General features: G+C 39.4%; 1 protein-coding gene across 2 annotated transcripts in view; it reads left to right on the top strand.

The window, feature by feature from the left end:
- Window positions 1-14,339, top strand: part of SPPL2B (signal peptide peptidase like 2B) — a 33,850-nt gene extending 19,511 nt beyond the window's left edge. Inside the window, exons 12-15 of one of the 2 annotated variants that reach the window (XM_063403034.1) lie at window positions 804-903; window positions 1,851-1,928; window positions 4,230-4,390; window positions 5,357-14,339. In XM_063403034.1, the coding sequence (XP_063259104.1) occupies window positions 804-903; window positions 1,851-1,928; window positions 4,230-4,390; window positions 5,357-5,644 (627 nt within the window). In that variant the 3' untranslated portion in view covers window positions 5,645-14,339. Of the gene's footprint in view, window positions 1-803; window positions 904-1,850; window positions 1,929-4,229; window positions 4,459-5,356 lie in introns of both variants that reach the window. The other variant, XM_063403035.1, reaches the window with a different exon arrangement.
- Window positions 14,340-16,966: the final 2,627 nt, after the last annotated feature.

Here is a 16,966-nt window from a genome sequence, read left to right as displayed (position 1 = left end):
AAAAAAAATTAATCTGTAGGAGAACCTGGTTTAGTTAATTTAAGGATTCATTAGATTTATTTCAGCAATGAATGTGATAGTGTCACGTGTGAAAATAGCAAAGAAAGTAGTTGTTTGCAGGATCAGTCCATAGAGTCTGTACTAATTTCTTTGACTTCTTTTGTTCTTCTCTCCTGGACCCCTTTAGTATCCCTTTGGATTCAACTTTATTCACAGAATGAATTGTATAAAACAGTAATGAAAGTATAACTATATAACTATATAACTATATAACTCATTTTGGCACTAATAATAAGAAAAGAAAAAAGAAAATAAACTATAATGAAGAGAATATAGGTTTTCAATGGACTGTGGCATACTGTGCTTCACATTGCAAATTCTGTAATAAGTAGGAACACTGGGGGCAGGAAAGAGGTTTTTAAAGTGGATTGGAAAATGACTTTTTAAAATTACTCATGTTTTGGTCTTTTGAGACTTTTATTGCACACAGATAAATGAACTGTATAAATTGTTATTTCTTATGCATGTAGCAGCTTACCTAAATTTTGTACATACCTGCAGCTAAAGGCAGAGTCGATACCCAGTTGTATGTGAGGACTTTGAAATTAACATAGTATTTAGAAAGTATTTCATTGCTCCCATCTTAAATGCATTTTGTTAGTTGTCAGTAATATTGTATGTAATAAATGTATAAATTATACATTTGCTGTATTTGAAGCCTGCAGTTTGAGTACAACAGGACCAAGTTCTGGTAGGTAGTGTCACTGTGCTTTTCATCAGACATATGTCTCTCTCATTCCAAGCTCCCAATGGTCCTGAAGGTTCCTCGACTGAATTCCTCACCATTGGCTCTATGTGACAGGCCTTTTTCTCTCCTAGGATTTGGAGACATTTTAGTTCCAGGTATTGTTCAGCATGTTAAGCACGTTATGTGTTGCGTTGTCATACTAGTTTATTCCTCTTGTACTCCTGCTTCAAGTGGTAGGTTTGATTTGACTACTACAAACCTGATAAGTTTTCAAGTATAGAGATTTTTTTGTGCACTGTTCACCTTTTCAACAAGAAAAATGCACATTAATCTTATGGTTCAGTTTCACATGCAGTGATGTCAAGAAATGTAGAGAAATTGCAGGAGCTGATTCAGCAACCGATTTTATATTATAAAGCATCTTTAGTAGTATGGTGAGAAAGGAAATTATTTGTCCATTTGCACATGGTTTAAGTACAGATGCCTCAAAGCTTCCTAACTGTTAGTCACGCTACATCGAGGATTTCTATCACACCTTCTCTCAAATTTGATTTTAGATGGTGTGTAGAACTGTACCTGGCATCACTGCAGGTGAAAAAGTTATGCATCTTCTGGCTTTCAGATTTCTTCTGAGAAATCATTTGTTTGCTTTCTTGTATTTTGGGAAATATGAACTCTGTCATCCCCATTGGTCTCCCCTCCTTCCCAAAACCTGCAGCAGGCATAGTCATTAACCAGAAAATTCTACTGTCTTCAATACCAGCTTGAATGGCTGAACTTACTCTTGCTTTTGTTGTGAACACTGTATTTTTACAGAAGTTTAGTAGGGATGGGATGACTTTTTTATCTATGATCTGCACATTTGTAGCTGTTTATTTTACTTTTGGAGTGCTTCCCATACATGGGGCTTGTACCATCAGATAACAGTTTTGTAAATTGTGTGGTCTCCTGGATATGTTGTCATGATGCTTAAACACAGGGTGCCAAGGAAGTTTTTTTTGGGGGGGAAAAAAGGTCTTGAAAGGTCCTAGCTGGTTTGATGGTTTTGTTTTTATAATGAAGTGCATCAAAAGCGTATGGTAACTGTTCTTTCTTTTCCTAGGCTTACTGGTAGCCTATTGCCATAGATTTGATATTCAGGTGCAGTCATCCAGAGTCTACTTTGTAGCCTGCACAATAGGTATGTACCACAGTGCCACCTGAACACAACACTTACAGGAGTGGCACCCTCTAAAAGCATGTCTTCAGTCTTGCATGGCATAGTTTGGGGGTTCTATTCTGCTGCTCCTTTTATTATTAAACAGAGGTATTTAGCAAAGTGCTTTCAAGGCTAGATCTTCCATCACTAAACTACTTGATGTTGCTTTTCTGAGCTGTTTTTTCTGCCTTACATAAGGAGCTTCTTGTTACCATGGCTGACAAGGGTCTCATTCTACACCTTGTAGTTACACTATCTTTACATATGCTCAGCTACTCATTGTGGTTGCTTGATTCATCAATCTTTGAGTTGATTGTGCATGAGAATTCAGATTCAGGGATACCATCTTTTGGCTTTGTTCTTAATTTCTTGTGTATTCTAAAAATCCATAACCTGTGATGCAGGGAAATTTATTATGATGACTGTAATACCTCTGGATAAGTTTTCTTCTTTAGTTTGTAAAATCCACAGAGTTACATGCCATGAACTTAAATACTGCTGGTGAATAGGATCTGGCAGATTCCTGTTGTCTTTCTTACAATGTACTTCTGCTAGCGAAGACTTCTAATGTTTGAGTAAATTTCATGAGATGTTGTCATGAACAACTTCTTTAGAAATTCTTTTGAAAAAATACCTAGGTTCATGGACAGTTCTAGCAGGGGTAGAGAGATGCTTTTATTGATGTTCCAAATCATTGTCTCTCATATATAGTAAAACAAAATTGTTGACTTATCTGGTACTTTAAAAATGTGTTTGCAGAAATAGGAAAATATTGTATTGATAAGGAGTCAGCAGTGTGCTATTTCAGCACTGAGAATGAGCCACATACAGGGCTGAGTTAGCAAGATGGAGTCAGCAGTTATAAGAGGAGTTATTATTCCTCTCAATTTGTCACTTAAGACTGAGTTAACCAGGATCCCCAGGTGCCAGACAGACACTGACATATTGGAGTAAATCCAGTGGATTTTCCTGCCAACCGTCAGGATGGCAGAAGACTGGAACACAGGGTTGTAAAAAGAAGAGAAGGCAAAGAGGAGATTCTTTGCTGTCCACAGTTACCTAATGGGAGACTGCAGAGAGGACAGAGAGACTTTTCCTACAGGTGCGCACATAAGATGTGACGCAATGGACTTAAATCACAATTAGAAATAATAAGAAATATTTTAACTAGATATAAGGAACTCTCAATAATAACTGAGTAAGCCTTCCCCCACCCCCCAAAAAAAGCATTTTCAAGAATTGTGAAGAGTTACTGATTATTCTAATCACAGCCCTCTAACATAATCGAGTCCAGCCAGTCCTCCAGCACTGCCAAGCCCACCTCTAACCATGTCCCCATCCATACATCTTTTAAATCCCTGCAAAGGGTAGGTACTCCACTGCTGCTCTGGGCAGCTGTGCCAGGAGCGGAAAACCCTTTGGGGGGAGGGAGCTCTGCCTAATATCCAATCTAAACCTCCCCTGGCAGAACTTGAGGCCATTTCATCTTATCCTGTCTCTTGTTCCCTGGGAGCCCACCTGGCTGTCCCCTCCTGTCAGAGAGTTGTAGAGAGTGAGAAGGTCCCCCCTGAGTCTCCTTTTCTCTGGGCTGAGCGTTCCCAGCTTCCTCAGCTGTTTCTTTCAGACCCTTCCCTAGCTCCATTCCCCTCTCTCTGCAGCCCCTCAATGTCTTTCTTGACTTTCTGAAGAAAAATCTGGAATCTCTATCTGAGAAAAATTTGGATTAACTTCATTGTCTTGAAAATGTAATTGAAAATAATTACATTATGAGCTCCAAGCTGCTTCTGTTCTACTAAATAAATTTTGCCACATTTATGCAGAAATTAAATAGAAAGTAATAAAAATGTATAACCTAGAGCAGGTTGGCTTTTTTTTAGCTGTGTGGCAGGATAGTAAGAAACAGCCAAAGCCAACCCAAACAAGAAGCACATTATAATGGTCAAAATATTTGTCTGTATCTGCTGAATTCATATACATAATATGAGGCACAATATTTCATATATTTATTTTGCTTAAGGTATTTATTTAATTGCACAGTATGGACTAGGCCAGTCACACTCCTTTCACATATTATTATCAATAGAAAAACTGTAGTATTCCAGTTTTACATGGTGTAAATAATGCTTCTCTCTAAAGAGGCCTGAAAAATTTCTGGAGATGTTTACATATTGCTTGAAAAAAGTTCCAATTAGAATACTTCTTTAGCCAGTTATTTAATTGTGCTTGAGCAAACTATATCTGAATAACTGTTTTTTGCTGGGTTTTTTGGTTTTTTGCTTCCAGCATATGGCATAGGCCTTCTTGTGACCTTTGTTGCCTTGGCACTGATGCAGATGGGCCAGCCTGCTCTCCTCTACCTGGTGCCCTGTACTCTCCTCACCAGCTTGGTGGTGGCCCTTTGGAGAAGGGAGCTTGCCATGTTCTGGACGGGCAGCGGCTTTGCGGTGAATACCAGTTTGATATGAGTGTCTTCAGGAAATACTAATATTATAAAAACCTAACTAGAATTAAAGTTGAGTAAAATATTGTAGTATTATCACACAAACACAAAGATTTTGGTCTTGCTTGATTGTTTGTTTTTTTACATACTTTTTTGCCTCAGTAAGGTTTTCTGGGTTTCCCAATGTTTATGGCCACTTAAATCAGAGTAGTTAAAAGTAAAATAGACCTTATCTATCCTTGATTTGGCCAAAATGTTACTTGTTTGATCTCTCTTGGAAGTATCAGTACTAGTGAATGGTTACAATATTATATAAAGTGTGGGGTTTAGTAGTATATAAAATATACCCTCAAAATATTTTCTTCATATTTTTTCATAGCTTACTGTTTATGAAAGTGGAAATATAGTTCAGTATAGTAAATTATCACTTTGTTGCACTGTGCTGCGAGATTAACTTCATTCAAAAAAAAAATTGTTATGATGCATGATTTTAGTTTTTGAATATTTACTAGAAGGCCAAGTCTGTCAAGCTAGAGGTTCCCCCAGTGAGTTTTATTTTATTATTCAACTATTTGTGATAACCTTCACAAGCTTGCACTAGAGAAATTAATTTAATTGTTAGAGAAATATTTGAGATCATCTGAAATGTTATGTCAAAATTGCCAGTTCTTGTACACTGGTAGTAAAGGTGGGCAGAACTGGACAGTGGCCAAGGACCAAGTGCCTGTTGCTGCCTTATCAGCAGAGCACATCTGAAACTGGTGAGTCACAACCACTCAGAAAGTAAACACTTTTCTGGAAGGAAAAATTCCCCTAGTGTCCTATAAAACACAAAGGATAGCTGTATGCATCTGTCCACTGTTGGAGAATGATGGACCTTTAATCATCATCCTGTATGACCATTACCTCAGATAACTGGACACAATAGTTCTTGCTTTTCATCATTTTGACTGTGATCTTCCGTTTACAGAAAGACCTACCTCAGCCTCCCGTGGTGATAGCTCCTGTCAGCTGCCCTCAGCTTCCCAAAGACAGCAGTGTACCAGCTTCTCAACAAGACACAGAGCAAATGACCAATCCCACCCTCCATGTGAAGGAGCTGCACAGCTCTGGCTCGGCTGAGGAGGAGTTGGCTGATACCAGTGCAAAGACAGACCAGTCAGAAATCTCTGTTGCTCACAGTGAGGAACCAACTGATCAGAATAAGGATGACCTTGAAAGCAAATGCCTAAATGCAGAACAAAACCAGTTGGAATAAGTGACATGATAAGAACTCCGTACCTTCCCTCACAAACATATCTATATAAAACCAGTATGTATTTAGGACTGGTTTAGTAGGGTTTGCTTTCATTGAGGAACCTCACTAGGAGTCTGATCATCAAATCCAACAAGGAATGTTCTGTCTCCAGCTTCGGTACAGCTATAAACTTAAAACATCTTTCTGAAATATGGTGCTCTCCAGGAGTTCTGATGTGTGGGTTTCAGTGATCACTGTTAGTGAATGCCTTTGACCATTTTTTTCCATTTGCATTATAGCAGGGTAGCATCAAGAGTACCTATTTACTCAGTACTTTGAGCTTGTGTGGCTGTTTTGCTGCTTTACCATGGTGTAGGTTAACATGGAGGAAAAGCATTGAACAAGTCTGCTACAATGCTTACTTGAGAGGAACGTGGTCACTTTTTTTTTGGCACTTTCCCTATTGTCACCATTTACTTTACTTCTCCTGACTTGTCAAAGCCAGTGATATAAGGGAATGCGTTGTTATAAACTGACATTCAGGAAATGCAGAGAATGGTTAAATTACCATTACTCCAAAAGGCTTTATGCTACCATGGTGCATTAAATGCATCTCAACCTTTTTGTCTTTGTTTTTACTTCTAGGTACCTGGGCTACTAGTTGTTTAAAAGGCAGGGTGAATAAAACTCCAGGAAGCTTTCTAGGCATTCATGTGAACTCTTAAGGGCTCTGATAATAAACAAGGTTGGTCACAGAATGCTGCCTGGAAGCAAATGCCTATTAGGAACGTTTAGAAATAAAATATAGGCCAAATAGGTAAAAAAAAAAATAGGTAGTAGCACTATACTAAGCTTAACAGGCAGGGTTTTCATTGGGAAAATGTTAAAGCGCAAATGTTCTTACGTTTGCAGCTTTGAGCTTCTATTTGTTGTTCATTCAAGGAATATAATTGTGATTTCTAATTCTGAAGAAAATAGTCTGTTTTTCATTCCCAATGGAGCACATATGGTGCTAGAGACAGTTGTGATTCAAAAGCTACTTGCTGCTCAGTAACTTACCAACTGTCTAAGTCATGTTTTGTCTTTTCCCAAGAGTACCCAAAGCATAATCTGTCAGGTTCTTCAATGAGCCTGGGAGCTCATCTGTTATTTTGCATCTCTTGCTACAATGTGAAGGAATTTGTGAATTTAAAAATTTTGGGATGCAGCTGGTCTTACTTCATATTCCTGAAATTGTATGTTTTCCTGTATAACATGATTGAGACTTTTATGCATCAGCTTTTGTACACAGAAGGACTGTGGGATTTGCATATTGTTCCATCTAAATATATTTGCCTTTATCAGAGGACTGTGTTCTGCACTTAAGTTGCAATTCCAGAAAGCCTCAAACACTTCACATGAAAACTGAAATAGAAAATTAAAGGATCCTTGGATGTGATTCCAGATTGCATGGAAGAAATACTCTTGACTATTTGAGAGCACAAATGTAATTTACAAAAGTACTGCTGCAGTGATGCAATCAGGGGCATTGCTGTTAAATTGAGAGTCTCCAGTTGGCATGTTGGAGTTGAAGGGTTCTCTTTTCAAATCTGTCTGTTAAATATCAGCCATTGTCTTTTTGGTAGGTCTTCCAAAAGTTTGCCCTGTGCTTTTTGGATGAAAGCTTCTATGGGCAGTGGTAGCATTCTTTGTCTAGAATGTGAGTAGCTTTCTCTAAAACCACACTCTGGCTTCAGAGTTTTACTAGCTCCTGCTTAAAGCCTTGAACCTTGTCTGATAGGATATTTATTAAGTTTTTTGGAAGACTTCCTGAGGGCAATGGCCAACACTACATTTAATTTACAAATTGCCCTAATGGAAGATAGTACTAAAGCAATCTGGTTTTCAGTCTCCTCTTTAATGGACTGTTACTTTGGCTACCAGTAACCTGAACCAGTTACTAACTAATAAAAAGTAACACAAAAATTGTACTGAAAACTTCAATCAGCTGGATTATGCCTTAAATTAAGTCATTGTGTAAGTATTGTTATTAAATTAAGAAAGCAATCTTGTGTTTAAATAATGAACTTGACAAATAGCAAGGTAAGTTGGAGACTGACTCAAAAGTTCTGTTGGTTTTTGCCTTGCTCATCTCTTAGTCAGAATGTTGTTTGGAGTAGCTTTCTACATATATAAAAGCCAGTAGCTTTCTGATGACAAAACATTAGGTATTATCATTTACTTGAAAGTGTACTTTCACATTTGTTCTCATGTGTGATTAGGAAACGATTTATTTCTCAGATTGTTCATAGTTCAGTTACAACTGGTCACACTGAACTAGACATTTCACAGTTGAATTCTGGACATGTCTGTGTCAGGTTTGGGGGAATTTCCCTCTGTTTTTAAGTGTAACTTTTCTCCCCCAAACAACAAAGAATGCAGAACAAAAAAAGTTTCTCAGCACAGTACTTCCAGTTAAAGCATGTGAAGTGGCAGCAATTTACAGATTTTGACTATCTCAGTACTGTACAAATCAGGTGACCCTGGTGCTCCAGTTTGGCTGTGACTGTTCAGACCCTGATCCTGGGCAGTTCAATTGCTTCTATCAAAAACCAAGGCTGTATTTTTTTATATATAAAAACTCTTCCTGATCAGCTAAATTTAAAACGTAATGTTGTATAGGAAAATATGCATATCAGTTCAATGTGACTGATTTTATTTGGTGATTTCAAATACACTTTACACACCAAACTTGAGTTTTAATATTTAAAGTAATGAAAGTAATATTAATAGTAAAAATAATGTTGATAGGCTTCTTGTTTATGTCTTTCTCATACTAAGCCTTATCTGCCTAGAAATTCATAAAGGGCTGTGTTCTTGAGAACTTGTATGTGTTCAGGGGAAGCATCTCTTTAAGCAAAACAAAAACCCAAACAAACACAAAAACCCCAACAACAACCAACACCTCTAAAAGAAAAATTCATTTGAGAAAATCTGACTCTTTGGATCAGAATAATGAGGATCAGAGTCCTTCCTCAAGTGTTTGTTTTGGTCTGTTCCCTCCTGAAGGATTTCCCAAATGCAGCTAAAGGTAGAATGGAATATGAAGGACTTTACTGAGGTGACAAGAGAAAAGGATCCTAAACCCTCTTTAAATTTTGTAGATTTTATTTTTCTTGTCACAAATGAAGAGCATTTAAAATATATAAAAAAGAAACACAGAATAATAGATTTCAAAATATATTCTGTTTTTACCAGTAATAAAAGCACATCCACATATGTAAGAGGTACAGTTGTAAAAATATTAAATGTTTTCTCTGAACTTGGACAGATGCCACAACAGAAAGTCTGCAGCACAGCCTATTTTCTAAAACGTTTTTTGACATTTTCGTAGAGAACTTCCGTTAGAAAACTGTTACTTCCCAGATTTCTTGAACATTTTCCATGGTTTTGGATAACTGGTCAAGCTTTTCCTTCAGAAGATTCTCTTTCCTTACAGTACCCCTTAGTATGGCTGTTAAGAATGTCTTGGTAGTATTTTTCACCTATGCACATATCTGTGTTTCAGCTTTGGTTTTTGCGTTCCCAGTGCATTGTTCTAACTGGGAACAGAACATGAGTACCATGATAGTGCCTGTTGACTTCTGAGTGTGCTGGAAACGGGTGCTGACTGTGGAGCCAGAGGGAACCCAGCCAGTAGCCTCTGCTAAAATAACAATGTTGTGAGCTTGCAGACTGTGGCTGCAGTCATTAATGAATTCATCTGCCTTGGGGATGTGCTGTGATTTTACCTGCAGCTCTTTAGGAAAGCCAGTATTGGATGTTTGAGAGCAGTGTTGCCTTAAAGCTGGCATGCGCTGTTTCAGTGCAAGATGCAGAACTTTTGCTCTTGTCTTTAGCCCCACGGCTGTGTATGTGTTTCTGGTTTGTTGCACTGCACAGGCTGTATGGAATGTAAAGCCCATGATACTTCTTTTTAACAGCAGCTTCATTGACTGTCCATGAACAAACCAGAGTATTTTGTACATGCTTTCATCATGTAGTGGGTTACTTGTAGTACACTGAGGGCTGAATATGCTGGCCAGGCAGCAGTGTATACAACTAATGATTATCGATGCTTGGCACATAGCACATTGGCACAAATGTGAAATACAGACAAACAGTAGATCCAAATACTCATCCAAAGCCTGCAGAGATGGTGCTTTTTTCCATGACAAGTAAAATCTGATGTTTTAAAAGGAATGTAGGGCTGTGTGTTCAGGCAGATGAGAACAGGAACCATGGTCAAAGGTCCAGGAAACATCATTACCAAGGAGCAATGAATCTGTAGGTGTTTTAGTCTCACATGTGGTTTCCCAGCTGGGGCAGGATATGAAGAACAGAGCTGCACTAACAGCTTTTCAGTTTAAGTTTTTGCCAGTGGTGCTGGGTCGGTTGGAGAGAGGGAGGATAAAAAACTGAGGATGACTCAGAAAGTATGAGGAGACACTGAACAAGAAAGGCAGTGGAAGAGTTTACTCCAAAGAAGACCTAAGGGCATGATAAATATCAAAAAATCTGAAATGCTGCTACAAATTGGGAAAACAATTTGTCATTTTCAAGTAGAGATGACATTAGAATTAATGGACTTTAATTACAATAAGAAAATTTTGGAACCGATGGTAGAAAAATCTAGGAGTGGCTGACAGGTAAAGGGCTCAGCAGAACAGGGCAGTGCCCAGCACGAGCTCCTTTGGTTGTGCAAGGAGAGAATTGAACCACACCAACCAGAGTAATTTCACCACTGGCAGTTGGGGCCAGCCAACAAGCCCTGGCCTACCTGTCCAGACCGTCTGAGGGTCAGGATTCCTGGGTTTAATGGTGTTAGAGCATGAGCTTTATCCCAGAGTACTCAATTTATATATCATGAATGCTGTCAGAATGCTCTGTAACTGCTGTGATGGACAGTTCAGCTCTTGTGAGACAAAGACTGTGTTTTCTGCTACTTAAAAGTGATAAATCCTCTGGAAAGAAACCACAACAATTGTAGTCCTTTTTTTTTTTTCTATGTTTAATTTGTTGATTTGCTTCTGGCACCCCAGAACATTTTCAGAACAAGACAACTTTGTGTGTTACCAGAAGCATCCTTTGGACAGTGGCATAAAAGACCTTTCTCTTCTCTGTCATCTCTGTTTATCAATTATGTATTCTTATATGAGGGTTCCAGCTTTTCCAGTTTTGCAGTTAAATATTCAAATTATGTGGAGTCAAGATGACATTTTGCCATCTGTAGATTAGTGATAGGTGATGAATAATGTGTTTAAATCGGATTTTCTTGAATTGGGAACTAGTGTACTGTACACAATCATCTGTAATTTCAGGAACTAGCAGAGGACTTAACTTCATGTGATGCAGGGGCTCAGGTTTGGCTCTGTTTCCTAGAAGTTGTTGGTGAGTCCAGCAGCCAGGGGTTACTGATGCACATGCTCCTACAATTATTTGGAGCCACCTTCCCTAGGTGAAGGTGGCATTACAGTTTATCCAGTTTTCTCATATTTTTTCTGCATGTCAGCATGCAAGTTTAGCTCCAGATGGCAAACTTCATCCAGATGTTTGTCTCCTGGATGTAAATTCAGGAAATTCTGAGATGATCTGCAAGCTAAATTTTTTTGGTTAAGAAGTGCTTCCTGCTAACATGCATTCTATGTTGGGAACTGACTTTGAGTGTTTCATGCAAATATTGGTCAGCTGAAAATATGCAGAGACATGGTTTCAAAGTAAACCAGCTCATCGCCAGCTCATGCCCCATCCCTGAAAGTTCAAAGCTAGCCTGGATGTAGCCCTGAACAACCTGAATCTAGTGGACAGCATCCACCCCATGGCAGGGACTGGAATGAGATGATCTTAAGGGTCTCTTCCAACCCAAACCATTTCACCATTCTAAGATTCTATCATAACCCCTAAAAAAAATTGGTGGCTTGGGCTGGTAGTAGCCCTGCAGTAACAAACAGGCAACACCTCAAATTCTGCAGAAAGTTCTCATCTCTGGGAATGTGACACTTTGCATGAGCAGCAGTACCCTGTTCAGTCAGTGCAGTGAGGCCAGTGAGGTTTCCCAGAGCCCGACATTTGGGGCAGGGTTGCATGCAAGAGTCATATCTGATATTTCCAATACAATAACTTCTTCCTTAAGCCAGAGGTTTGGAGTGGATAGAAGTAGCTCTTTTCATCTGAAACATATCTGTAGTCAGGAAATTGCCACAAACCTGCCACCTCTCCTCTGTGAATCCAAGCCTTGAACTCTGGGATCATGGGAAGCTGGTGATGTTTGGGGAGAAGCAGAGATCTTTACACGCATTCCCCAGCAAGGAACCAGAAGATAATTTTATTGTTCTGTTGTAACTGAAGTTGTTCTGATTTATGTTGAACAAAAACCTCAAAACTGTGGTTCAGTTTTAGTTTGACAAAGTAAAAAAACAACCCACAGTGGCATAATTTAATTTGGTTTGGGTCATAACTTACTTTTTTCATAATCAGTAGTGGAGACTCCAAAAAATGTATATCAGAGATGTTAGAGCAGACCCTGAGTTGGCAGCAAGCCTGTAGGAAACAGGCTGATTGCTCTGACAACCAGTTAGTGCAGTGGTCTGCCTGTGCTGGGGTGAGCATGTCACCAGTTTGTCCTCAACTTATGCTTTGCCACTTGTCTCCTCCAGCAACCTTTTGACTCTCAAACTCTCAGAGTATGAGTTGTGGGAGAACAAGAAGGAATCTGAGTCACAATGTACTGCTTGTGATGTATGAAAGGCACTGTGCCCAACCTGGGGCCTGGGCTCCACGGTGCGTTCCTCACGGGACTGAACACACGAAACCTCGATCCTAAAGCCACTGATAGGAACTATGAACTCTGCTACTTTCAACCTAGCAACACAGGAAAGCAAAACCTAAGAAAAACCTGAATTTACAGCCCTGCCCAGGGATGCTCTGCTCATTTTTGACCATGTTCCTTCAAGGCTGGAGGAATTGGGGTTTGATAACCCGGCAGCAACCCATGAACCCCCTGTGACGCCTGCTAGTGTTACTTTACTGAAACTGAATCAGAAATGCTTTGGGTGTGGATTGGTGGAAGACAGGAAATAAAAATTTCAAACAGCGTAAAAATTATTTGCAAGATAAGACCCATTTGCTTAATGCTCATTTCTTTGATGCTTGACAGTAGCTGCTTTTAGAGGGGAAGTTAATTCTTGGAGATAACATTATCAATAGAACAGTCTTAAATGTCTGGTGTCTCTGTGGAAGGACTTTGTAATGGTGTTCAAATAGTAGTATGTAGGATAGTGTTATGAAGAGTGCAAACTAAAAGGTTGTTCAATTTAGCACTTGCAAATTCATCTGTTTACCTCTACATATGTACGCATGAAGAATAAACTTAAAGCTCATTTCAGGTACTGAAGGAAAGATTTTCTCTTGATCCAATGTATATGTTTTTAGTGTTTTAAGGTCTTCTGTGCAGTTTGGCTCCTTAATTAAATTTAAAAAAAAAATTTGAAAAAACTCCACATTAAAAAGCAACCCCTCCCTCCAAAAAAAAGAACTGCTAAGGAAGTTGCCCAGTGTAGGAGACTGGTATGAAAACTTACTTGGAGTATTTTTCCTGCAAAAAAAATTTTAAACAAAGAAGCTATGGAAATCAGATGGGACATAAAGAATGAGGAATTTAGTTCTCTGTAAGGATGTAGTCAGTAGTACTGATAAAATTAGTATCCTTCCCTGATTCTCTGGTTCCTATCTTGTATTTCCTTTGCCTTGTCAGTCAGTCTGTCAATGGCATACACCACGTGGATCAGTTCCACAGTTACAGTTGATGGTGGGGTTGTTGATTCCCCATGGGAAGAGGGTCCCTCTCCCCTCACACAGACTACTGCTTGATAACTTGCAAAATTGTGCATATTGCATGATATCTGCAAGGATAGCTAAATTAATAATTCTGTGACATTTTTCTATGATACGAGTATCTTCTGTCTATGGTACAAGATATTTTTTCTGCTATTATTGTTTGCAAGTAGTAACAAAGAACTGACTGTGTCATCTAACTGATCCCTTCCTGTGCTGACACTAGGAGAGAGCCATTGCAAAGACCAAGGGAAAATGCAAGTTTGTTTCCAAGTAGTAAAAAACATTTTTGGCAAACATTTGGGGTTTTCCAAAACTGTAGGTCTTACATAGTACATGCATCGGATTTTCAGTTCAGTCTGGGTGGCATTTTCCCACCCTACGTCTGTATGGATCTTTATGGTTTTGATACCAGCCCTCCCTCTGGCTGAATTACAGCCTTGTATCCAATTGCACAGCATATCATAATATATATTTTTTTATATATGTAAATACATTGTAATACATAGGATTTCCAGTGCCCAGATGTAGATTAGCTTTCCATCTGTGATATAACAAGGAAAAAACCCTATTTCATAATTAACAGGGATGGCAGAATCTTAAGACAAAGAGATGAGAAATATCCCAAGAGTTTCTGTAGAGTGAATTCTCTATGGAATAATGAAGCCCGTTTCAGGCGTATATAGATATAGTGAAAGAAAACAAACTTGAAAATGACTGGTCAGCTAGTCAAATTGCAGTCATTTGGTTTTTTCCTTCTGTTTCACTTTTTTAAAAACACTGGAATTTCCTTTAGTCTGTTTTAGTTTAAAACTGTAAAAATTTTCTAGAAGTGTGAAATAAAGATACTTAATTTTTGAACTGAGTTTTGCTATTTTATATGACCTTTAAGTTTGAAACACTTTTAAATTTTTTTTTTGCTCTGGGATAAAATGTCATTTGGAATTTGAAGATCACTGTGTACAGCTCCCACCATGAGGTGGAGTCCATGCAAAATTCTTAAAACTTGCTCAATACCAGAAACAGTGTTTGACTATCCCCACATGGTCCACACAAGTCAATCTCTTTCCCTGGCTTTTGTAACCCTGACAGAATCCCAGAACAGTTTGTGTTGAAAGGATCTTAAAGTCCATCCCATTCCACTCCTTGCCATGGGCAGGGACACCTTCCACCATCCCAGGGTCCTCCAAGCCCTGTCCAGCCTGGCCTTGGGCAGTTTCAGGGATCCAGGGGCAGCTACAGCTGCTCTGGGCACCCTGTGCCAGGGCCTCACCAGCCATTTAAAGTTGTGTAATCAGTTGTACCAATAAATTATGTTTGACTGCTCTGTAGCATGTTGAAGTGCTGTTACTTGGGAAGGGAGGTGTTTACTAACAGTCCCTTTTTCTAAAAAGCTGAATATCTACTGAATTACAAGGCAAATCACAGGTGTATGCAGGAAGGGTATAAACTGACAACAGGTACAATTCCACCCTGAGTTTCTGCTTAGTATGTCCTGTATTTCACTTTTAAATATACAGTACAACTGAGAAGAGGGAAATTGAGACATTTCTTGTGATATCTGATTCAAACAACAACAACAAAAACAACCAACCAAACCAACCCCCCGCAACACATACACTTTTAAAAAAATCCCACCCACTAAAAAAAACCTCCTGAGGAACAAGAGACAGCTGCTTCCATTCAGAAAAAGTGTGTTCAAAACCAGAAGACTGGGTTCATTTTAAATGAAGGGTTGTAAATATTAAGATACAATCTGGCCACAAAGCTCATCCTAAAGTATGGTAAACCTCAGCCTGTGTTATTTTAAAAAGTGCCTGGTATTCTAGATTTAGACATACATCTGCATGCTGGAACAGAATCAGCCTAATTAACAAATTGTGTGGCCTTTATATTCTTGTACTTGGTTATTCCTGTATCTGTTGAATAGACAAGGACAGATGTAATTGGGAGTTTTGTGGATTTGGGTTGGTTAGGCTGGGTTTGAGGGGGGTTGTTGCTCTTCTTCTTCCTCTTCCTTTTTTTTTTTTTTTTTTTTTTTTCCCCCCCAGGGGGTTGTTTGGTTTGTTGGGGGTTTTTTTTAAGCCCATATTGTAGGTCTTGGCACAAAGTAATGCTCTCATGGGGAATGGCACCATTCGAACAGGAATTGTTGACTGAACTGCTGGTCTGATGAACGCTTGTGGTGAAGCCCACAGGTCTCCCCGCAGTCACAGGTGCGGATCTTGACATTCCAAGCTCCTCCTGACTACCTTGTGCATTTGCTAAAGATCTGTCCTACGTGACTATTTGACCATTTCTTCGTCTGCAGGGACAGTTGTGTGGGCTATTCACAACCACCTTATCTCTGTAGACAGTGCTTACTTTTGCAGCAACATCCCCTCAGGCAGCTCTGGAAGGGAGGGCTGAATTCTCCACATTCTCCCCGCAGGATGAGGGCTCAGTTAAGCACAGGGATTGCTCTATGCACAGGTGCGCCTGAAGGTCGGTTTCAGGGCACACTGAAATTCCCACCTGGAGACCTGCGCTGTCGAGCTGTTCATGAGTTTAGGGTCTTAAAAGGCCAAGAGCATTTTCTGGTTATTACAAAGTTGTTTATTATATTAATGCATCAGTCCTGAAGGCGAGAGTTCTAAGCATGCGATCTTATCAAAAGTTACAAGGATTAAAGTCCCAATGGGGCATAAAAGTAAATTAACAGAGAATCCCAACCACGAGGGAAAAGCAAATTGAGGAAGAGTCCCAGCCACGAGAACAGAGGCAGTTTCCCGACCCACAGGAGAGAGAGGGAGTGTCCCGATCACAGAACAAAGGCAGTTTCCCGGGGCAGGGAGAGAGACCCGTTCCCAAGCAGCGCTCTCAGGGGCAACATCCGCAACAGCAAAAGCCCCGGCAGCAACCCAAGTGATGGAATACCTGACAAGTTCTGGCAGCAACCCAAGCGATGGAATACCTGATAAAGTTCTGGCAGCCCTGATGGCAGTTCCCTGGCAGAGCCCCGTTCTCTCTTCTTGAAAATGGCAGGAGGATGCCTCAATCATCGAAGAATCGATAAATCGATCCCATGGCCCCCAAACCAGGGGATTTTTATCCATAAACCATAAATACATATTCATATCCCTATATATACTACCTAATCAACTAAGAACGCAATTCTAAAGCATTCTTTCTACACCAACCTAAACCTAATTTTGAAAGTATAGGGAACGATGAAAAAAATACAAAGGATGGTATCAAAACCTATGCATATACCATATCTATTAAGGAAAAAAGCTCCATCGTATACCATATCCATTAACGTAAAAAACTCATTCACGTAAAAATTGCACCTGCTCTGTCTAGTACTGTGAGCGATGTTTGACTTTGGGTTTTTTTGTGTCTAAAGCGAAGTCGCCAGGCCTCAGAAGTCTGGGCCTTGTGCTGGCTGACAGATGCTTAAGGCACTTAGAGTGTATTGACTTAAAACTGAAATCTAAACTTCCACCTCACATG

This window comes from Prinia subflava, chromosome 8 (genome assembly GCF_021018805.1).
Source record: "Prinia subflava isolate CZ2003 ecotype Zambia chromosome 8, Cam_Psub_1.2, whole genome shotgun sequence".
NCBI lineage: Eukaryota > Metazoa > Chordata > Aves > Passeriformes > Cisticolidae > Prinia > Prinia subflava.
The sequence above is the reverse complement of the archived record's forward strand: the minus strand, read 5'-3'. Positions and strand labels throughout refer to the sequence as shown.